We start from the raw sequence: 24,375 nt of genomic DNA on the forward strand, positions 1-24,375 counted from the left end.
TAACAGCTCTGACACCAAAAGCACAAATCTGCAAACAGTGTAAAACTGAGAGCAGCCAGCAACAATCTCAAACCAACTGGCTACTGCTGTCTCCCAAAACTGAACTATCAGCAGCTTTTATTTGCATAGTTGTGACACTAGAGGACCCCACACATGCATGGTAGGGACTGAATTTAAACTAATTTAAATTGAATCCCGAGGCTCTGCAAGGAAGCAACTTATGTATAACTGGTTCTTTACAGACATTCCTTTGAAAACATGAAATCCAGTGGCTGTGACTAAGCTGGTAAGCACTGTGCACTTGGAGCTGCTATCAAACTCAGGGGGAGAGCCACCAGGCCAGAAGAAGTTATAGGAGAAGGCCCTGAGCTGATCAAATTAAGCTAAAAATTTCAGAATCAATCCCTAAGACATCAGGGTGCAAACTTTCCCCTAAAGCATGCAAGTTACTCGCCACTGGAACAGCAGTACAGGGCAAGCTGCAAATGCCATGAAGGTTTTTCTTCCTGAAATAGTCAAGAAAGGACTCAAAGGCTGTCTTTCAGATACAGTCCCTATGGGCAACACAGCAAAACTTTAACTCCTGGCACTGCTCCATCAGTCTGCCAGAGGTGATATGGCAGACAACCTCAGCCATTTGCTGTGTAAATAGATTTTCTTTCCTGTAGCTGTATTGCTGAGTCAGCTTCTGTTGAAATACTGCTCTCCATGGCAGGGTAAGGCACCGGGTTATCCAAGTATTTTAAAGAGAAATTATTATACTCACAGAAGATATACTACAAACTGTAAAAGGCATCTCTCCAACAAGGCAATTTGCCATTTCTTCCCCTAAATCCTTCTTTGGATGTTTGGGGTAAGCAAGTCCACAGGCAACAGGAGAGAGCTTGGCTAAAATGATCACAAATGAAGAATCTAAAATACAACATTAAAAGTCCTGTTTGCTTTCCACTCCTCTGGCTTCAGCAAGACACGAACAGGTGGGACACTACTGAGCTGCAGCAGGGATGTTACTCAGACATCTCCTAAGACCAGTGGTTTTGCCAGACCTGGAGCCGTCTTTTCCAGTGATGTCTAAAGGAAAGATCACAGAAGACAGAGGGTTAGAGCTTTGGGTCCAGGAGCCCTGCTGCCCAGTACCCCTGACAGAGCCAGTACAAGGTCGAGAGGTGACAAGGATCTACTTCTCAACAACCAAAGGTCTTCACAACAACATTCCCACTGCTCTTGTACCCGCTCCAGGCTAAATGGAGCTCCTGATACAAAAGGCTTCCCTGGCAGCAGGGCTCGGCATGAGGCTACTGAGGGCCCAGAGGCGACAGTCTGTGTCCAATTGTCTGGTTTCTGCTCTGCAAACACTCATCAACCACCTCTGCTGACAGCAATTACGTATTTCCTTGAACCCTCATGAGACACCAAGTAACCAAAGTGCCCTAGCCAATATTAAACACCAGGGAAGTAGATGTGCGGAATGTCTGGAAATGGTGTGAGTGGGAATGTTTCTGGCTACACAGGCTTGCTGTGATCTGTGCCTCACCCCTGGCTTTCAGGGGAGCTGAGGTGACCATTGGGGCAGCAGAGGAAACCAAGTAGACAGTTTGTATGAAAAAGAATGCAGGGATAGCAAGACAGACAAAAAGGAGCAAGATCCCAAGGCTGCTTCTGGGCTTTGCACTGGCTCTTGGAAATTCTACCATAAAGCAACCTCTTTCCCCCTCACATCTACAGTCCATTAGGCAAGAAGAGTTATTCAGACAAACTACATCTGCCACTGTGGATTAGGAGCCTATGAAATGAGATTCATCAATCCTTCAGTAATGGTACTCACAGAAAAAAACCCAAACACTTCTTGACCCAGAAAAACAGAAATGTTAATGCTGGAGTTGTGATTGGCAGCATCTACAGGTAGCAACACAACTGAGCCTGATCCATTAACAAAATCCTGCCTGCTCTTGGATAACCTGGAGTCTCCCATAACCAGTGCCTTGGGAAAAGCAGAGCTAGATCCCCAGGTGAAGGCCATGGCAAAAAAACCAGCTGGCTTTAAAGCAGCTCTCTGCCCCACTGGAGGCTTGCAAATCTTGCATATTTCTAATGCAGCTCTTGCTGCGTATCTTGATATTCCCCTTAACAGACCGAGGGACAGAGTCAGTGTTTATTTCACCAATTCATCTGAATGCTGCAGACACAAAGCCCAGGGCAGATCTCCTTCCCACTCGGAGTTGTGCAGTGTACAACCTGCAGGATGGGCAAGCATGTGTACCTTCCCATCCCCTCCCTGGTGCAGCACCTCAAAAATCCTCACCTGGAAGGGGAAAAAAACCACCAAAGCCCTCAGTGGCCAAAGCTCTGGCTATGTCTACAGCAGATCATTATGAGGTCACAGACTCCTGCTAACAGAGCAGCAGCCTCCTGCATTGAGTAGCACAAAAACTTGCAGGCATATAATACCCCAGTTAGACCAGACCCATAGAGTGGGTTAATCCAGAGCTACCTGTCTGCAAGCTGCTACAGCTGCACCGTGCCTGCAGACAAGCCCCAGGACCTGCAGTTTCCAACAAACCAGAACTGCATGCTTCCCCTTTCCAGTCAGAAGTTTTAAACCAGGATTACCACTCCATCTCAAGCTCCTGAGCAAATAACTTAAGACCTTTTCCAGAGGATTGCCTGGTTTCATACTGTACATGCCAATCCCCACTGATTTCCTGGCCGTTTTTTGTTCTCACAGAAGAGCAGACGCTCCCCAAGAGCAGAAGTCCCCGCTCCGTGCGGGGGATTTTCCAGAGGATTGCCTGGTTTCATACTGTACATGCCCATCCCCACTGATTTCCTGGCCGTTTTTTGTTCTCACAGAAGAGCAGACGCTCCCCAGGAGCAGAAGTCCCCGCTCCGTGCCCGGCGCGGGGCGAGCGCAGCGGCTGCGGCCGCACTATCACGTTCTGCACGGCCCGCTCCCAGCAACCGCAGCACCGCTGATCCCGTCACATCTGCTGCCACCTCACTGCGACAGCAGGGAAACGGACTGCTCCTGCCGCTGCCGCGGGCCCCGCTCAGACTGAAAGGAAGAAGAAAGGACCCGCACTGGCTGTGGTTTGGGGCGATGTTCCTCTGCTCCAAAGGCGGCCGGGCCGCGCCGCAGGTGAGCTCATCCCCTGTGAGCCTGCGGCTCCGCTGATGTCAGCGCACAGCTCCGTGGCAGGAAGTGATACGGGAGCAGGAGCCCCGGAGGAAACTGAACTGAGCGACTGAGGTTAACTCCTCTGGCACTTAATCATGAGCATTTCCAGGGACTTTCTAAGAACCCGGGGCTGGGCTGGGCTGGGCTGAGCTGCCCAGGGTCGCTTCGCACACCATTGGCAGGAGGGAGCGGCTGTGCTGCCACATGGCAAACCAGGCAACATCTGCCTCCCCTGAGCTCCTGGCCCACTCACCCCCCAGGGAAAACATTTCATGAAGAGCTTCCTACAAGGCCCACTGAAGGTAGAACACAGATGCACACAAAGTCTGCTGGAATCTACCTCAGAAACAGTCCTGAATGGTATAGACTCAGATTTGTATTTTTGCAGAGTTCAGGTGGAGCTGGGGCTCTGGGTGGTGCATCTGTACATTCCTACAACAGCAATAACAGTTATCTGGCATCTCATCTCAGAGAGCCTTAGATAAACTGGAGCCTTCCACAGAAACTGGCCAGTGCCATCATTGTCTGTGCTGCAAGACATTAACAACAGACAATTTTCACTTTTTACACACCAGCCAGACAACTTCACTGAGCTGCACCTGTAGCAGTGAGCAGAACCTCAAATGTGGGACTTCTTGGAAAGACAGATTTTCTTCCCTTCCTTTTTTTCTACCTCCACTTCTGCTGAAGTAGTCACAACTGAATTAGATTGAAGGAATGTGCCTGGAAGCCTTCCAAATGCTCCTCTGTTTACAGGATTTACCAGGAAGACTACAGCCAGTGCTAGAGCTTTGTGGATAAGTGCATGGTTTGCCAGAGCGTGGCTCCACTGTTTAGTCTTATGTAATTATGATTATCTAATTTCAAACCTTGTGTGGCTGGTGCTGAGCTCAAATTCAAGTCACTGCTTTCCAGAGGATTTTCTCCCTGAGACTCTCCTTCGTGGACCACTGCTTGAGGCTACAAAGAAAAACACCAAAAATAAACAAGCCCCCCCCATGCAAAATTAGTATCAAAAGACAAAATTGCAAATATACAAAGTAGGTGGATTATTATTTAAACAAGACTGTGCAGCCCTGAAAGCACATCCATTTGCCACCAACTCCTACATTCAGCAAGAGCACATACCAGGGCATGTGGTGTCCACACACATTCACAAGTCTTTGAATAGTTGTCAGAATCCATAATAAACCATCCCAGTATCAGCCTTATGAGACACAGCCCAACACTTTGAAAATATCTTCCCATTATGCAGCTGTGGAGATTTTTTTTTCATCAAGAATATTTTCTGTATTTCAAGTTCTGTCCCTGTCTTGACCAGCTAAACATTTTTTCTACTGACAGTTAAAACCAAAATGACTGTTCTTTTTCTTCTGCTTTGGTTTTGTCCCCCAAACGTTCTTCAGCTGTTTAATTCTGAACTGAAACATCAGAATCCTTCACTAACCAACGTTAAAATGACACATTTTTAAATTTTAAAAACTCCTGCTTGTCTTTGAGATTTGTCAGTCCACAAATGACACCAGCTGAACTCATTGGGTAAGGTTTTGTTCTGTAAGATACGGCCACTTGTGCCTCTGATGATTTTCCATAGAGCTTGAGGATCCCAGTTTGCACAGCTGGTTGCTTTAAGCACTGGTAACACAGGCTTCCCTAATCAGTGCATTTAAATGACATAATATAAATGGGCTTAGGGAAAGCAATGGGCTTTGAGCAAGAGCAGTGTGCTGAACTAGACTGTTACCTTCTCACCTGGCCTGCAGAGAAGGAACAAATTTATGCAACAGTTCCCTTGTCTGGGACGTTCTGCACAGGGTTTGCAAACAGTTTCCCATTATCCAGGAAATGTCTGCATGCAAGGTCACTGTCACCCTAGAAAAGACTTCTGTTCTCTCCCATATCCTGGCACTTCCTTGCTGGTGAACATTTCCCTCCAAGCCTTCTGCATGGCCCTCACAGGCTGCTCTGTCCCTCTGGTTCTGCTGAACCAGAAGTGTTCCTTTCTCTCCTGAGCACTTCTGTGCCACCACATCTGCACAACAAACCTATGGATTCCTGCAGCAAGTGCACAGCTTGGGTTTGGATCTGGCAATTTTTGTGATGCACACTAAATAATGGCTTGTGGCTGCTGTGGGGGTTTTTAATCACTCCTAATGACAGGTAACATACCATTAGTAGTTCATAGGACTGAATATCCTTCTTGATTAAAGGATTTTGTCTTGTTTTTACACCTGAAATGTTTTCTTCTTAGCTACTGATTCTACTAACCCTTTGTTTGCTGCATAAAAGAGTCTCCTGCTGGCAGGACTTAAAAGTTTCTTCATTCATAAAATTTCTCTTTTAGCTTAATTTTAAGTTTCTTCTTTTGAGACAAACTGACATGCTAAGCAATTGCTTCAGTCTTTCAAGTCTCCTGGGAAGACAACCCCTCTCTGTAAGAAAGGATGGAATCTCTTGTCTGACATTCCAAGCCTGAGAAAGTGTGGAAGTCTGGTACGTCTTGAATTAAATACAGCATCTCCTCTGGGCTCTCAGCATTCTTCAGTAGCTGAATCTTGGAGGCCATCAGGAAGGCAGTCAGAGGTTCCCTAATTATTTCCAGGCTACCAAGGCTCAAAGAATGTTGTGGCAGACAGAGTCTGAGAAGGGCAAACACAGCTGCAAGTTCTCCAGGATCTGTGACTGGAGAAGAGGGAAAGGACTGAACACTGTACTCACCCACTTGCGGGGCCTCCCTCTTCGCCTTTTCCCAGCAGAAGGTTCTGCCTTTATTGAAAACAAAGGGGGGAAAATATTATCAGCTTTCAGATTTGCTGGGCATTGTGACCGAACCACTGAACATGGCCAAGGTGACCTTTGTATAAAGGTCTCGTCTCACAGGTAGCAGAAAAAGCAAAAGCTGGGGATAGAAGACAGTTGAGGAGGAAACACCTGCCTGACTGCACTGGTTGTAATTATTTGGCAGTGGTGGAGGAGAAACACTGGGAGGAAACTGCTGAACAAGCAGTGGCAACACAGGAAGGCTGGGAGGTGAGTAAGGACTAAAACCACAATAACCGATTTGTCCAACGGTGGCAATAAAAGCTGAGCTGAATTAGGGGCAACTTACACTATCTTTAAGCTAAGAGAAACATCCCTGCTGGTCTCTCTGGCAGTGCTTCTCTCCCCTGTAAATGAGCATAAGCCATTTCCTCTCACCATTCCCCCAGTTAGAACAGTCGTTTTCTTGCTTCCTTTTGGCCTTCCTCGTGGTTTCTTCACTGGCTGTGGTTCCACAGCATCCTGTGAGATAACAGCTGTGTTTCCCCCATCCTCCTTGGATAAAAGGAGAAAACCATTTAAGCAGGACAATCCCTGAAACAATTTACATTCTCTCATTCTGGCTGGTCTTATCCCACTAAGAGCACCCCAGACCCCTAAAGAGTTAGGTGTCTCTGCTTTTCCAGCTGTGAAGTGCATTAGAAGATGATCAGCAATACTCCTACCTCTTTGTCTGTCTTTTGGGCTAGGAAAATGAGTAAGTTCCAAGAACTCTGGCCAAGGGGCCTTGCCTGTTCTATCCAATTACTGGTGCAGAAACAGAGGGTGATGACACGTGAAAGTCTCCAGGCTAGAACAGAGACCTGGTCAGCCCCTCATGTCCTGGATGAGCTGTCACTGCCTGTCACATCTGAGGCGCCTCTGAGGCCAGGAGCTGAGATTTCCCAGGGTGCAGATCCTGCTGCTGTCCTGGGTAGCTCCAGCATTTACCCCAGAACACCTCTCCTTCCCTTGCCCTTGTTAGCAAGCAGCTTCCCAGGGCTGCCTGCAGATCCAATCCAGCTACTGCCATGGCATCCTCAGGCATCTTCTTGGGATGATGTCCTCTCACCTGTGGCTGCTTCTTTGGTCTCCCTCTCTTTCTCTTCAGGCCCTGGGTCAGTGTGGATGAGATGGGATTCTCAGGCCCTTCGTTGCTCATGCTGGCACTCTCCACTGTTTGCAGATTATAATCCAACAGATTATTTTTCCTGGATTGGGGCAGAAAGCTTGTCTCCTCTTTTTTGCTTTATCTTTTTATGGATTCTCCACTACCTGCAAGGCTGAAATGAGAAAGAATCAGGCATGGCAGCTTGCTATTGTTCCTATCAGCTGCAAGAGTTCAGGACCCAGCAGACATTTGGGAGCATAACTGTGCTCTATAAATATTCTAGAACCATTCTTTTACCTGGCCTATTCCTCAGCTGTCTGAGGCTTTTGTCCAAAGGAACTGAATTGCTCCAGGCATCGACTATGCTGGTACCTGCATGTACCTTTCCCTGTTTAATCTGAATCAAAAAAGACAATGTCTGCAGCTCTCTAAACTCCACTCTTTGGAGGCTTCCTCCAAAAAGGAAGGAGGCGGGAGATAAAGTGGTGGTGGTGGTGAGTTATACATGCAACAGTCAAGGGCAAAACTTCCTTTGGAGCTCCTATACTGTCAAATACCAAAGCTAATCCTGAGACCAAAATCTACAGCTAACAGAGCCTTACATGAGGATGTTTGAGAGAGCAAGTCCCAGGGTGCAAACTCTAAGAAGTCTGGCTTTGGAGCCACCCCTCAAGAGTTTGTTCTTAGTCACTGATCGAACAGGCACTGTCTGGAGAGATGGCCTGACCCCAGTCAGTGCACTCAGCCCTTGGTCCTACATGAGGCTCACTGTTTTCTACAGGACAACACAAACCCCTAGACCTAGGGTTTTGCTAGGATCTTGAGCACTAGCTTGTCTGCTGGAAGTTTGACTCAGCAGGCTTGTGAGCCTCCTCCCTGGTCCCAGGCTCTGCTTAGTGCCTGCTCTGCTTGGAATGACCCCCGATCCAAATTGTTTGCTCTAAGAAATAACCAAGATCATGAGCTGTTGAGAGTACATAGGAAACCAGTGACCTTCCCTGCTTCTGCTTGAGGTTTCTCCTCCGGCATGTCTGCCAGAGAAGGTGGAGGTCTGACTGCAAGCCTGGACACCCTCACATCCCAAAGCAGGAAGAGGAAGGGAGACCTTGACCAGAACCTCAGCAGAAACCTTAATCCCAGGCACATTAGGAGAGGTGGGGGTCACAGAAGTTTTGGTTGTGTGCAGAGTCAAAATCTAGCCAAGGATCTGAGCTCAGTCTACTTACAGCACCTCCAGACCTTGGCCTTCTTTCCTTCTTGCCCACAAGGGAGGGCTCAAGAAGACGGGAGGGGATGAGGAGGCTGAGCTCAGCTGGACAGAGGCCAGCAGTGCTGGCTGAATCCTCTTTTGTCAGTAGTTCTTATCACAAAATACACAGCTGAGAATAGTGCAGTTAGGAAACCAACATCATTTATTGTTGCTTAGGAAAGCAGGAGTATCTAGATGAATCATGCATTTCTACCTTCTCTGCTAAACCGTCACCTGAGAATTTTTTTTTTTTTGCAACTCTTCACTTTACCTGTTTTACTTCTTCTTTTCCACCTGCTAAACGAAAGATAACAACAGCAAGCATGAAGAGCTCTTTGCCCCATTGGCCTTGAGCACTGCTGAGTCCCCAGGTCCCTCCAGCAGGCTCTACTTGAGGCAATAAAGGCAGTACTAAGTAAGGGCACAGCTGCACCATTATAGAAGAGCGTGACTTTTTTGTTCAAAATAATGCTGGAGGGCAGCAGCTGGGTTCAGTTCCAGTTCATGCATGAGCAGCCCTACGAAGAAAACTCCCTGGATGCCCCTTGGTGCACACGGTTGGGCCCCAGCTCACAGGTGCTGCTGCACACTCAGCTTTTCTATCAAACCCTCTGATCAGAGGGCGATGGAAAGACTACAGCTCAGGTCTCCGAGTTCAGGCTGCATCTGGAGGAGAGGCAGTTAGAGGAAAAAAAAAAAAAGAGTTTTTTCTACTTGCAAGCTACACACAGTTGCCACCAAGACCCTGAGAGACAAGCATGAAACACTTGCAGTCTCTTTCAGAGAAGAGCTGTGCTTTTACAGACATGGCTTTGTAGTCTGATTAGATGTTCAAGTTCCAAAGATGAGAGGACCTTAACTGAGGATGACAACAAATATTCTGCCCTCTGGCCAGGTACAGTTCCTTAAACCTGCATTTTCTGGACAGAACTGGGGCTCTAACAGGCTGGTGCCAGGATCTGGAGTTGGCTGAAGCAGGAGGGGGTCACTGAAGCTCTGGACTGCCCTAGCAGGAGAGAAGCCCTAGTGCCTCTTCCCAAAGGCAGGTCTAAGCTAAGCCCAGCTCATGTCATACACATCTGCTCCTGGATGAGCCCAGTGTGTTGCAAAGGTGGCTTGAAGCCTCTAGAGCCTGAGCCTTCCCTCAGCTGCCAGTGGAAAGGGAACAGATATGGCCATAGGAATGGACAAGTGTGAAAGTTCTGTCCAAGCTAGATCCCTGAGCAGAGATTACAGCTCCTTATCTGAGGAGGCTGTGCTGAGAGGAGGGTGGAACTCAACATCTTCAATCTATTTTTCAGTCTCAGCTTGCATTTCCTGCTTGATCACTACAGGCTGGACATGCAGAAGTTGACAGTGTCACTGACAGATGCAGCAAGAGAACTTCCAACCTTCACTCTATATCCTAACACAATGTGTGCAGTCGTGACAGACACTGAAGCCATCACTCTTACTGACACAACCTCTCTCAAGAGTTCATTGTAACTGACACCTGCATGGAATCCAAATTTTGCATGTCATTATTCAAGTGGGAGCAACCACAGTGCACAGAATTCATTTTTCCCCAGATGTCAAGAAAGCCAGTTCTTGCACAATGATTTTTTGCTAAACCTTGCTAAACAAATACACTCTACAATGCCTTTAACACATCTGACCAGGACTGCAGAAGACAAATGCCAGAGACTGCCAGGATATAGCAGTTGATTTGTACATCTCTCTTCCACCTTTCATCACCCTCCAAAGGCACATTCTTCTCAAAGCCTGGTGTGAAAAGAAAAACACACAACCAAAATGATACAAGCATCTGCCCTTAGGACTTTTGTCAGCTTTACATGACTCAAGTAAGATGCGGACAAAGCAAACGCACCCACTGCAATTTTATTTCAAATTTCTCAACAACTTTCTGTGTATAAATATAAACCCCCAAAACAATTCTGAGTCAACACTATATACCAAAAGCCAAGTGTACCTTCCAGGGTCACTGCATTCCCTGCTGGGATTGGAGCCAGCAGGGCTAAAGCCCAGGCCTATACTGTGTCTACAAGGGCACAAGATCTGAACAACCTATTGAAATGTTTGTGGGCCTTAGATCACCTTCATGTCAGCCATATACACAAATTTTGCATGGTTTTGGCAGTATTGAGACCTCTGTGTTGCAGAGATGTCACCTAAAAGAAAGTCTCATGTCCCAAATGCATTCCCAGGCACCTGGCAAAGGGCAGGGAATCCTCACAGTCATAGTACTTTACCCGATTTAAGTCCTAAATTGTACAAAGCCAGTTTTTCTCATGTCACAAATTCTCAGGAAAGCTCCTCCTGGGGGCAATGCAGTCGTAGCCTAACACAGAGTATTGAACAGTATTCTTGAGGGACTTTTCCTTTTCCATAGACTACAGAGGAAGCCTTGGGGATGAGGCTGTTGACTTGGGCAATTAAATTAAAGGGCAGAACCCCTCCCTGTTTGTTTCCTCAGTGAGGTAACATTTTAGGCTGTGTCCTTGGGACAGACACAGTATGGCACAGGGATGCTTGAGACATCACACTGAACCTCCCAAACCATGTGCGAGATTCACTGCCAGAAATGCTCCTCTGGCTGCAGTGCTCACTTACAAAATAAGAGCTTGCAAAGCCTTTTACAAAGCATAACAGGAGTGTTATTATAAGAGACCCTGCATTATAGCCTTAACTCCATCACTGTCTCTGTAATAACATGAAAAAGTATCTCCCAAGCACAACACCCACATAGCACAGCACCATTGTGCTGCTGTCGTGTGACAGCAAAGCCAGGGGAGCTTCACTGGCACCAACATGGTCACTCTTTATTCCTTCTGGTAAAAGACAGAGGGAAAAACCTGGTCCAAGCCCTGCCTCAAGCAGAGGAGGATAAAAGTCTTTGTTAGTCAAGACATCTAAAGAAGAGCCAGGCAGGGAGAGAACTCTCATTCCAATAACTGCAGCAATAACAATCTACGCTTGTATTATGAGAAATTACTTTCACCTTCCGAGAAATCAAATGCTCACATCTTTTCAGATCTCACAGTAGATCAAGATATAACACAGCTCATTGTGGTTCCCCATGGACAGTTCTACCAGAAAAGCAGGATAGCCAAGCACTGGAACAGCTCCCTTGGGAAAGTACAGTGGCAGTAACACTCTGGCAAATGTGCTTTTTCTGCCAGACTTTTCTGTAAAAAGAGGAACTTATGAGCTACTAAATCAAGTTTGTGGGAAGAGAAGGTAACTGCCACCATCTCATAAATCGTAACTAACCTCTCTAGGTGATTTCCCTGACTACTTTGAGTGACTAAATCTAAAGCTTCTTTGATCTCATGCTTAAAAGTCTCCTAGTTCCTTGCCTGTTTGTTTTTTTTTTTTAATAAGAAATGTATTGTCACCTGTTTTTGCATCACCAAGTCCTTCAGCAGCAACATTTCTCTCTCCTCCATGTTTAAACTCTACCAGATTACACATCTCCCTCATCTTGCCTGGCTGAATAAACCAGCACATTTGTTTTGTGGATGCAATCGTAGCTCCTGATCATTCTGGTTGTCATTTACACCCTTTCCAATCTGATCTCAACACTGAGTATGATAAAGATGCTTACTCTCAAAACTATTTTCAGTGAGGACAGCCTGACTAACTTCACATGAATCTGAGAAGCATGGGCTAAGCAACACTTCAGTGGGGAAAATTCAGTTCTTGTGTAACGTTAATAGCATTGGCTTCCAAAATGATTCAACAAGCAAGCTATTCCACCACCTCCAGCATATCCTGACTGATAAAATACCCAGGTCAGAAGACAGAAACTATTTAAGTTTACAGAGGACGAAAAATACAGGAACCATAAGGGCTTCCACATGTCACATTAACTCCAGAGACTTGCTCAAGGTCTGAATGAGAGTCTCTGTAGCTCAATAGACCTAAATTTCCAACTTTGTTACCGACTGCTCTGTGGCACCCTAATCAAAGCGCCTTTGTGTGTCTCAGCTCTCCATCCACAAACTGGTGTGTAGCTCCCTGACTGCTGAGCCACCCTGTGGATGGGGCTGGGGGCAAAGAGCCTGAGCAAGGCAGGCAAAAGACATTCTGCCCTGGGCCTGCTCTGACACAGCCAGCAAAGAAGGCAAGGCTGGGACAGGAGCTTATGGACTAATGACCTATCTACCAGAAAACAAGGCCAGGAGCTTTTTTTTTTTTTTTTTTTTAACATTAGAGACATGCACAGTTACATGGGAAAAGGGCTGATAATTACTGAGTTTCAAGCAATGATGTGAACATGAACAGGCTCTGTTTCCTCTTTTGCAACTCCTCCAGTGTCCAGCATCAGCACAACATCTAGGCACTGCAAGAACTCTCTTGAATGAGCCTTGCTTGATGCACTGTCTGCCAGCTTCTCTTTGTCCAGATACCTAAGGCAGTTATTGCTCTTAGAGGCACCATGTTCACCTTAATCCATACCCCTACTAGTCATAGAAATACCACCATGGTTCTGCTGTAGTTAGCCTAAAGTATTCCCAGCTCTTTCTCAGAAAAGTGAGGCTTTGCACTTGCCTGTGCAATGAGTCAAGCCACACATACAGTCCTGGCTGTGCTGAGGTCCTGTTCGTGTCCACTTGCACAGGACTTTCCCTGAAGGTTACCACAGAATTCCACAGTGAAGGTTCAACCTCAATCCTACCTCAGCATCATCAGCTTCCAAGCCCTATCAAAGCCCCAGGCTTCCTATGGTCAGAGCAGGCAAACCAAGGAGGCAGTTAACTATCCCAGGGAGCCATGGAAAAGCACTGTGGGGATACCAAGAGCAGAAAGGAAGAGAGATCTGGAATCTCTTCCTAACTCCAAATTTGGCAAGTCATGTAATCTTTCTGTGCTTCACATTCTCTCTCTATAAGATTATTGAATAGCACTATAGTATTAACACTTCCCTCAACCTGGGGTAGAGGGATTGAGGATTAAGTAATTCCTTTTTTGCAGAGTGACACTAAGAACTCCCAGCAGCAGAGAACAGAGTAAGGCATCATTAGAGGAATGCACCAGCAGCCTCCCCCATGTTGTGTTCAGGAACACAAAGGAGAGGCGGTGGCAACTGAAGAAATACAGCTCAGGAGTAGCCACATCCTGCTGAGCAGCAGAACACACCCTCACCCTCTTTCCCCAGGAAGCTGAAGGCTCGTGGGACCAGTTTGGCCCAAAGCTGTCAGGTGGAGTTCCCTGCCCTGGGAACCCAGCACAGAGCATTTGAGTGGGAGCTGTGTTCCCCAGAGCCACACAGCCCTTCCCACCCACTCCCACCCCAGCAGCCAGGGGACACGGCTCAGCTCACTGTCTCTGTCCAAGGAAACCCTTGTACCAGACCCAGGATCCCAAGTCTTGAGGCCTGGGGTCTGAAACACCTGTCATTCATACTCGGGACACTTCCAGCACTTCTCTCAAAATGATCAAGCCAGATCAGTGAGACACCTGTGTGGACTGTAGACTCCCTAGCACTACACATTATGAGCCTGTTAGAATTCCCCCTTGGGGAATTTGTCCAAAGACCCAAATGTTAGCTAAAGGACTCCTTCTGATCTTAAAGTCTCTGTCCAGACACTTTTATCAAAAAAGCAAGCACCCCAAGCACTGCAGAGTTAAATCGGTGGAGAAAAACCCAACAGTATTTACAGGAAAATAACAGGAAAAGGAGAAATCTGTGTTTACTAAGAATTTAAAAATCACAGTTATTTGATTTGAGATAACATCAAGCCTTTTTCCTCTACAGAATATCTTGTATAGCTCAACTACTGACATCTGCAAACCACTGTCCACTAGTGCAAAGCCAGGAAATGGCCCTCTGCACTTCCTGCCGAGGACTGGCATTGTGGCACCTGGCTTGAAAGTAGCTTTTCCCAATTACCAACCTGCAATTCATTAATCCCCACACCTTAATAAACCCCAGCATCTTGCAGATGAGCTCTGCATACGCATTTCAGATGATGCGGTAAGAAAGGAACAAGATTTACCTGTTGAGAAGTTGGGCAGCACTGCTTGACTCAGCCCCAGCAGAGCTAGCAGTGAAGGCAGGAGAGAAGAGAGGTATCCAGCAGCTGGGAGCCCCCTGCAGTGGTGAGAGGCAGCTAACCCAGGTCTCTGCATACACTCATCTCAGGAGCCTCACACTAAGCCCAGCGCCGTGGGTTGTGCTCCCAGTTTGTGATATGAAAACAGCGCGAGCGCTGTCGGAGATCTCCGGAGATGGCAGCCCTGAGCAGTGACTGCAAGTGAAACCCAGCTCCCCTTGACACGCCTGGAATCACACACTGAACACAACAACCAACACCAAGAAAAATCCCCAACCAGACCACTTACACCAGCCAGCTTCTACGTACTGGCCTGATTACTGAAAATAAGACCACTTTCCAAAAGTGAAATGAATGAACTGAGTAAAGGGGACAAATCATTAATGTACTTCCCTCTTTACAAATGCTAGACAGAACTATGCTGACCCTGCTTTATGAAAGAAACCAAAGCAAAACCCCTAAATGAGCAGCCCCAGGAAGGCTTGTGATGATAAAGTGGTTATTAATCTGAGTGCAAAATGTGCTCAGGGCATTTACTTTAAGCCACAAATAAAAACGGGAAGCTGAGTTCAGTTAAGCATAAACATATTTAGAAAGGAGATGTTGCATAGCTCTAAGTCAGGTATTTTGTATTAATTCTGTGAACAACTATTAGATCTCACTAAAGTCCCCAAAAGTATTTTGCCAAGGAAAACGCAGACTTTTCATGACTGCCGTGACATATTTGAGACACCTATACTGGGGTTTTTTAGCACATCACCATTAGCAAAACCATAGACTTAAAAGACTTCAATCTGTACCTGCACAAAATCCATTGCAGTATCTCAGAGACAAAATCTGAGGCTTTTCTTTATGTCAAGTAGTAAATTGCTTACAGTGACAGTACCACTGAATAAACTGAAGACAAATTTTTTTCCTCAGAATCATCCATACAAAAGGTTTGCATCACTTGAGCTCCTCAGTAACATCTCTAAATCTAAATATGGCACCTAAATAATTTACTGCAGTCTGGAACAATACTGATCTTGACCTTATAAACCCGGAATGATCTTCTGGTTAAAGCTGTTCACAGGGGCTCTGGAAATGTGTCCAGTCCCTGGGGCTGCCACGTGCTTTCCCCGTGACCTCAGAACAGCGCCTTTGCTCTGTACTCCATTTCCCACATGTACAGCGGGGATAACAAACCAGGTAACATCTGGCTTATTTAGACAATATTTCCTTTGGGAAAAGATTCATTTCCCACCATGTAATTTAATGTCTTAGGCAAAGTGGCTCAAGATTTTGTTTAGAGCTCCAAAACACTAACAAAGCAAAATCAACATGAAATGCTAAGAGAGCCCTTTGATCACCCCTGCAACAATGTCTAATTCAAAAATCATTAAATAGTGTATGAAATCAAGTACCTGAAAATTATTATCTGTTAATTTAAATGCATATATATAGACAGATAATTTATCAACTATCTTCCTGCAGATGCACTACTGTTCTGTATGAAAATATGCAAACTTTTTTCATTTCTAAATGACTTTTAAAACATTTTTTTAAAGTATCACTAGAGACAAAGCTGCAAGCATGCTGTATGAGCATAGGGTAATCATGACTGAGTCAGAACTTGAATTGTTACACTTGGTACAAAATGAAGAAATCTGCATTTCATATAAATACCTCCCGGCAAGTCAGTATGAAACTGGATTCTACAACACTAAACCAGAGATGGTTGACAGTCCTTAAATGCTAAAGAACATTATTAATATTCTAGAAATTAAACTTCCAGTTAGTAAATGTCAGATACAAAATTGGAACATGGTGTCCTATATAATCTTTATTGGGCACATATTGGAGAATAGTGTCTTTAATATCCACACTTCATCATTTCTTAAGTATTTAAGGCTAAGAGAAATGATTTGATCATTCTGTATTTAAATGACTGACATTTCATCATTATTCTTGGACTGACCCCAAAAATCTCACACTTGACAAAACCATCAGTCCCAGAAAATGTGTTCCTGAAGACAATCACAGAATCATTAAGATTTGAAAATACCTCCAAGAACATAAAATCCAACATTTGAACAAATGCCTCCATGTCAACTGAACCATGGCACCAAGCGCCACATCCAGTTGTTTCTTGAACACCCCCAGGCATGGTGACTCCAGCACCTCCCTGGGCAGCCCCTTTCAATGCCTGACAACCCTTTCTGTGAAGAAATTCTTGCTGATGTCCAACCTCAACCTCCCCTGGCACAGCTTGAGGCCATTTCCTCTTATCCTACCACTGGTTATGTGGGAGGAGAGCCTGACCCCAAGCTGGCTACCACCTCCTTTCAGAGAGTTGCAAAGAATGAGGTCTCATGGGATGGAGAATGTACCATACCCTTGGACAGGTGTTCCAGTGGCTAATCCCTCTGAACAGGGTGCCTAATTTACAGTTTGGTTTGTGCTTTCAGACTGCAGGTGCTGGTTCCTATCATACTTTTCTCAGAAAAGCACCCAGCTTCCTCTGCTCAGTTATCAAGTTGACTCAAACTATTTTTCTGCACAATTAAGCAGACAGAGATCCTTAAGTCTCACACTCTAAAGCCTTAAAAAAAAAAAATCATTGTTGTACCCCTCTCCTCATCTCCAAATATTAGTACCTTTAGGAAAAGGGAAGAGGGGTACCAAAGCAGTGTGCCCACTTCAGGAGCAGCCTTGAGCCCTGTTAAACCACCAACCACAGACTACAGGAGTCCTTTGAGAACATTAAATAATTTTTTTTCATTTCAAAATCTGTCCCATCCAGTAAACACTGCTGTTTCTTTTTACTCTTTGGCCACTTCTTCATTGCTTTGTGCAACCCTGTTCCTGAGCACCCTGGAGAAGAGCAGTTCTCCTGCCATGGAGATGAGCAGCTCCTGGCCAAGAGCTGAAGCCTAGTCTCAATTGCACCTTCTGATGAAATGTCTCTTTTGGAGGTCCCATGAAGGAGGAACAAGCATGACCTACACCAGTCAGCAGAAAAGCAGCAGCAGCCAAATCTAGAATACAAAGATTCCTTAGATGGCATGGGGTCAAATTAGCATGATTTGAGTGACCTGCCAAGACATTCATGTTCCCAGAGAGCTTCAGGTATTTGCAGCAAGACTTGACCTGCACAAGGGTTAGGTTATGCCTGCAAGACACTTACTAGTTCCCTTTAGGAAGCATTCAGATTTTACCACAATGTAGTGCATCTCTGCCTGTATTCCTATTCCTTATCTTCACTCTTCCAGAAACCACACCAGTCACTGGGGCACAGTGTGAGATATGTAGGCTAACACCAACTGTAGATTCATTTGTGTATAATCCCTTGCTGTTAGAGACAGGTGTGTATAAAAAACTTCATTCACTGCTATCCTGATCTTGTCAGAACCTCTCGTGTGCACAAACCTGTATCTCCTAAGTGTAAGAAAAGCTGGATTAATAGTAATTGTTCTGCATGTGCTTATTATTCAGACTGTATTCATGAATATTTTAAGTGGAGATTAGGCTGAGGTGTGATTTCCACAAGATAAGAAATAGATTTGCCACGCTCTACTTTATCATTGTAATGGAAGTGTGCCCCACAATACTATACTTCTTAATTCTTTCATTCAAACTCTCTGGATGACACAGGGTTACAAAATCTCACTCTGAGAAAGTTGTGGACTTGCTGGAAGACCTCCAAAAAATCAGAGGCTTAGAAAACATGGCCTGTGAAGAAAGATTGAGAAAATGGGCTGTTAAACCTTGAGATAGGAGAGCACCAAGGACATGATAATGACTTTCCAATACACAGAGTAGTGCAGCATCTAGGAAAGTAATAACACATGTGGATAGGATAAAGAGTTAGTTTAAATGCAAAGTTAAGTTGAACACTGAGGAAAGTCTAATGACTTAATGGTCAGGATAGCAAAGCACTGGAATAAGTTATGAGTTTGTGGAGCCTCTTCGCAAGGAGAAACTACAAATGGGTCACACAAACACTATGATTGGCATAGATGGTAATAATAATTCCCTGAGAAATGAAGTATGTCTGGCAACTCCTCTTTTCTGTGACATGACATTTCTAACTAAATTGTGGTTAAGTACGTTTATGCAGAATCATCATTTAAAGGGCCAGAACAGGTGATCCCTGGAGACCAGAATGAATTTTTACTTGTCTTCCATGGCTGCAAAAATCTCCTGAACTGGTTGGGTATTACTTGAAGCTTTAGAACCCAGCTAGTTCTACAGGCTACAAAGCTTGCGATTCATACTGGGAAAGCTAAAAAATATTTCACCATTTCAGACCCCAAATTCTGTCAATTAATTACTGGAGGTGATAGAATTTGATTCTTGCAATGGGAAGAATAAATCTCCCCAAAGTAATGCCATAAGCACTGTCAGCTGGTAAAAAGGGTGCCCTTTTCCTACCGTTATAGCAACAGACAGTTACTGTTCCTGACAATGTGCAGACAAGGAAGGTGGGACAACTGAGAATGTGAAGTGAAGAGGGAACAGCTTTGCTGCAGGCAAGAAAGGTGCAGCTAGAATTAGAAAGAGCTCACACTTTGGTTGATAAAGCCATGTAGAGACATTGTGAAAGATGGCCTGGGGATGGCCTTGAAGGACCTTTGTAACGCAAAATGAACCTTCCACCAGCAGATAGCTGGGTATGAAGGAGGACTAGATGGGAAACTAAAAGACTGGGGGTTGGTGGACATATGGAGGAAGATGTGTATTGCTGAGGGAGACAGTTCAGGCCCGTGACTACCCCTTCGGTTGCGCTCCAAGGGAAGGGAAGAGCAGCACACAAATAAAGGGGGTGTAGGTATCTGAAGGGGCAATGTAGTGCACACCATGCTCTCTTCCCTGATTTAACAACATGTATCCCATGTGCAGCTTCAAGACACCAGAAGCTGAATCCTCCTTACAAGAGTGAAAGGGACAGTGGAAAGGGGAAGCTCACATAAACTTCTAAATTCTACCAAATTTCTTATGATCAGGCTGAAGAGCTCATGAAGCCTGGCTGCTTTGGAATGATATCTGCAAAGAGCCACTAAGCATATGGATGGTTCAGCTGCAGAGCCAGTGCCTGGTTTATAGCACAGGGAAAGCCTGCAGGCTATGCCCTTGGCAAGGTGGCTGCTGCTTACTGTTGTTCTCTTTTCCACTCCATCTTACAACAAACAACTTCAGAAGGAAGCCTTCCCTTCCCTGGAGCAGAACCCAAAGCAAATTATCCACAGACTTTATATATATGCTAAAAAGCACTGAGAAGCAAGAATTAAGGTGTGAGACCTATTAGTAAAGCCAAATAACCGAGTTTTGAGGATGCCAGGAAAAGCAACTAACTTTAGTCTCAGTATAAGCACTGTAGTGCAGAATGCACACTCTAATAGAGGTATGATCGCAGTACAGCCCTGCCATTGCTGGCACAGGTACAAGAAAGCACAGCCCCGAGAACCTGAATTTTTGTTGTCTACAGCTGAGACAATTTATAACACAGTGTTTGGACGAAATTTCAGAACATGGCATATTATCTATACTATTACCTCTTTAGTTCCCTGTCCCTTGAGGAAAGGCATGGCATTAACACAAAACTGAAAAAGAACACGTTTTGCTTTACCTTTGTCAAACAAAATATAAGAGTCTGGATTGTTGCTCCTGCTCCTTTATCAGGCACAACCCAAATCCTGGGAAGAAATCAGGCATCCTGCCACCAACTTCAAAGAGATGCTCTTTCAACCCCCACCCCGTGCCAAGGACGCCGTGCTCCGTGTCACCACACAGCGGCACTCTGCCCACACATTTCCCAGAGGGAAACCTGCAGGCTTTTTCCCCATTACCAAGATACCCACGAGCATTTATGCTCATTGCTGAGCAGGCAGGGCTTTCAGAAACCACCAGTCACTGAAACACACAACGTGGAACCCGCAGAGATGGTCAAGCACCTGCTTTGACAGCACAAGCATTAGCTGATTACAAGCTGTTAGAAACCAAACACTAAGGTAATCTAATTTTAAATCTGCTGGAAAATCTATTTTTAGGATCTTTTTTCCTTCCACCTTTTCTCTGCACACTTCAATTGCACTTTAACATTCTGACAATACCATTGCAACATCTCAGGTACTTCCACACCACTTCTCTCTTCCATAACTCCAGCAGCACCACTTTGAACTCTGGCAGACCATTTATTCTCCATAATTTCCTTAGAGGAAAAGCCCCTAGGACTCCTAAGCAGATACATATCCACCAAAACACCTCTCTGTCTCTGCTAGACACACATGGCTTGATTAAAGGTGACAATAATAGCGTGCTGATAGGACTGTGTCAGAGAAACAGGACTGAGTAAGGGGGAGTAACAGAAGAGTAGAAATGAGTTGGGAAAGAGCTGTTTATACAGGCTTTACTGATAAGGGCTTTCTCCTTAAGTCTAGGGGCAACTGCAAGACTTAATCTTTATGACCTAAACATTACACACACCTTGTACAGAGGCAAGGTGCAGAGCTTATGTCTGTAATGATGCCCATAAAAGAGAGGAAGCCTACATGACAGAAAATGTCCTGCTCAGCCCTCCCAAGTGACCTTTGAATGGGGCCATGTGCTAATGTAGGTGGGAGCTGGCCTGCTAGTGATAAAACACTGTCCATGTTGGGGAACATGTTCCCCAGGTTCTTTAAGCCACAGATAGATGGGGATTTGCAGATACCAAATGCAGTATATTTAGCATCCAGTAATACTATGCAGGTGCTCTGAAGTCCACATTGAGCCCTGCCCCTTCTAACTCCCTGTGCTCACCTTCCCCCCTCACCCAGCTCTTATGGAAGGCTGTGGGGACAGAGATGACACAGGGCGGTCTGTAAGCAACGGTGCAAACATGGCAATCAAGCATGCAACACCTTCAAGCAAAAGGAAGAGAGGTCTCCAAAAGGGTCTTAGCAATTTCAAGCTATTTCTAGCCAGTCTCCACCTTTGCAGCTGCCAGTTGTGATGAGCCAGGCTGGCTGCCAGTTACCCAAGCAGAAGAATCCCAGATGCCTACAGAGATCAAAAAGATTATCATGCATGTATGGCATAAATACCAGTGAGTGATTCATCTGGGTGAGGAAACTCCCTCCACAGCCAAACATCTATTTGGAGGCTGGGCCAGCATAATGAATGCATAAATTATCACACAAGATTTTACCTAGGGGGCTTTGTCTTCCCTTTTCAGCAAAGAAACTCAGATAGGAAAGCAGTATTCCTCCAGAGAGATGATTCTGCTGTACATGAGAAAAATGTACAGCATTTTTGTACAACAATGTACAAAAACCCTACAACAAAAGAGGTAAGAACACTCATGATGGCTCAAGCCAAGGCTTTCTTTGGAAACTCCTTGTTCTTGTGCAGGGGAATGCAGTCAACAGCTCTTCCACCTTTGCTACACTTCTCAGACATGTCGCCTCCAAGCTGAGGACAATTTCTCATTCAATCCTATACAGAAGCTGTTATTGGAATTTTCCCATGTCTAGTATACTCCCTCAGCATGAAGAAAGCAGAACCACGTGTTGTATTGAAGGTGAAAGCACATCAGGCTTTCTTAAACTAAAACAAGCAAGCCAACCAAAACAAGACTAAAACCAAACACCACCTCTTTCTCCAGAACTGTGCAACAGTGTTTTCCTGGCTTAGTCTTTTTTTTTTTTTTCCTCTTAGCTTCTAGTATTTATGTTTCTCTTAAGCCGTACCTGATGCTTTCAACAAGGTTATATGACACAACCCCAAGACCTCTGTCAACTCCAAGCCCATGATTTTAGATGCACAACAATCCCTATTTCTCTGCATACTTAATTTCACATATATTTACTTGGAATTTCATCCATTTCACTGGCCAGCCGTTCAGTTTCAGATTTTTCACAATACTTACTTCACTGTTAACCATCATCTTTGCTGCCTTGAAATTTTTTTTTTTAACAGGCTAGTTTGAAGACTCACTCTCCCTGTTTTCAGGTTGCTCCTGAATAGGTTCAACATTAGAAATCCCAGCAGTGAAGTGTGAAACTCCCTGCATTGTCCCACCTTGTTTCCAATCTCTTTGACAATTATTTGTACATCTCAGGATGGTCACTTCTTTGCAGGGTCTGCACACGTTCCCAGTAAGGTATTCTGAACTTTGTCAAAAGTCTTACAGAAATCTAGTTACCAGCTCTTTCACTCTTACCAACCTTCTTTTCAAAGAACTCCAAGAGGTTTGCAGGACAAGCATCCTGCCTTCATACAAACCACACTGACTTTTCCCAAACTGATTGTGTTTATCTCATTGTCAAACGTATTTTTGTCTATTACAGCTTTTACTAGTTTATGTACTACAGATGCCAGGCTTCCGAGCTCTTGGTTTCCTGGATTCTCCCAAACCTTTTTTTAAAGATTAATGTTACATTTACCCACTCGCCTTACTTCAGGTGCCAAGAAATTTTTAAAAGCAATGTAACACACTGCCTTTGGCAATGCAGCTATTTCATACTTGAGTTCCTCAGACCTCAGGTGAAGCCTTCCAATCCTGGCAATCTGTTAGCATTCACGGCTGCTCAAATGTTGGATTCTGGATGCAAATCAGAAACCTGTTTCACCAGCATTTTATGTTCTGTGACGAAGTGGGGGAGCAAGAAGGTGCTATCAACACCCTCAGCAAGCAGCCAGTGGGAGCTCAGAATGACAGGAGGCCTAGGGAGAGCGGAGTATAAAGCCCCACACACATCCTCCTACACAAAACCATGCCCTGTGTGGGAGGGTGGGACTCACTACAAATGTAAGAGGTACAGTGATCACTGCACTCAAGACCACACAGTAGAACTACATGCCATCTACCCAGTTCTGATCTACAACAGGCCTCGTGCTCCCCCCATCACAGAGCAGCAGCAGTCACAAAAGGTGTTTCTCCAAGTAAGTTAATTGTCCAGCCATTGACCAAATGAAGCATGTTAGTAAGTGGGTGGCTCTCTCAGAACAGACACATTACCATTCACCTCAATCCTTACAGCCTGATCCAGATCACATCAGACAGCAGGGCCCTGGTGTGGTCTTCGCCAGCCACCACACCAAGGTGATAAAACACATGGACAAAGGTAACATGTTCAATGAAAGAAAAGGGAGAAGTCAAAGGTTGCGTTTATTAAGCCTTCATGTTAATAAGGGCTGAAAGGAGGTGTCAACTTGACTGAAAAATGCAGATGGGAAGATGTGCACACTTGTGTGCCAAGACAGATGGGGCAGAAGTTGGGATCAAGACAGAGCTTTACTTGCCTTCCCCACCCCTCCATCACCCCCAGATACAGCCATGATCAGGACAGACAGCAGCACAGTCCAATGGTACAAACACAGCCAGTTACCTTCAAGCAGACATTTCATAAATGGGATAGAATAAGGTTAAAAAATAAAAAGTCTCACTGTACTGCACTCCTCTGCCATGAGTGGCACCCTCAGCCTTGCTGAGCTCCCAGGAGCACACAGCTGCTCGGGGTCCAAGCCCTAACTTCACAGCCCAAGACTTCCAGGATGAGTCTCTTGGGCTGCACAGAACAAGCAGGGGAATGGCACAGACCAAGTGCACGGCACCTGCAGAAGAATGCACAATAGGTTTTAACTCACAACTCAAAACAGATGTTGTTCTTTGGTTGTACTCATGAGTGTTGCAAATTTGGGTGCTAAAGGATGGCTGCAGTTAGAGTACTTACTTTTATTTCAGCTTGACTGAAAACCCAGTAAAACCTCCAGGTTGTATCAAGACAATTTCAGCAACACAGCTCGTGCTTGAAAAGGAACAGACTTGAGGAGCTGCAGTGTCAAATGAGATTGGGCCCAGGTCTCCGCACTGATTTACTTTGTCATCTGCCCAGGACATTCCCACAGGCTGCTGCCTTTGCCCAAGTAGAGGTCTCCAGTGCTGGTGCCCTGTCACCCCTGAGAGAAGGGACCTCTCATGCTGCAGGAGGCCCCTGCATCCAGCTAGTCTACTTCCATGCCT

General features: G+C 45.3%; 1 protein-coding gene across 2 annotated transcripts; it reads right to left on the minus strand.

The window, feature by feature from the left end:
- Window positions 1-506: 506 nt before the first annotated feature.
- On the minus strand, window positions 507-23,401 carry LOC137480530 (high mobility group protein HMGI-C-like). 2 transcript variants are annotated; one of them, XM_068201627.1, is made up of 6 exons: window positions 23,378-23,401; window positions 7,047-7,257; window positions 6,374-6,490; window positions 5,894-5,941; window positions 4,045-4,135; window positions 507-1,071 (listed from the first exon to the last, which is right to left on the minus strand). In XM_068201627.1, exons 2-6 carry the CDS (start codon window positions 7,134-7,136, stop codon window positions 986-988), a joined length of 432 nt encoding a protein of 143 aa, XP_068057728.1. In that variant the 5' UTR covers window positions 7,137-7,257; window positions 23,378-23,401; the 3' UTR covers window positions 507-985. The 2 variants fall into 2 exon arrangements, with proteins under 2 accessions (XP_068057728.1, XP_068057729.1); XM_068201628.1 differs by lacking the exon at window positions 23,378-23,401 and having other exon boundaries at window positions 6,389-6,490.
- Window positions 23,402-24,375: the final 974 nt, after the last annotated feature.

This window comes from Anomalospiza imberbis, chromosome 11 (genome assembly GCF_031753505.1).
Source record: "Anomalospiza imberbis isolate Cuckoo-Finch-1a 21T00152 chromosome 11, ASM3175350v1, whole genome shotgun sequence".
Lineage (NCBI taxonomy): Eukaryota > Metazoa > Chordata > Aves > Passeriformes > Viduidae > Anomalospiza > Anomalospiza imberbis.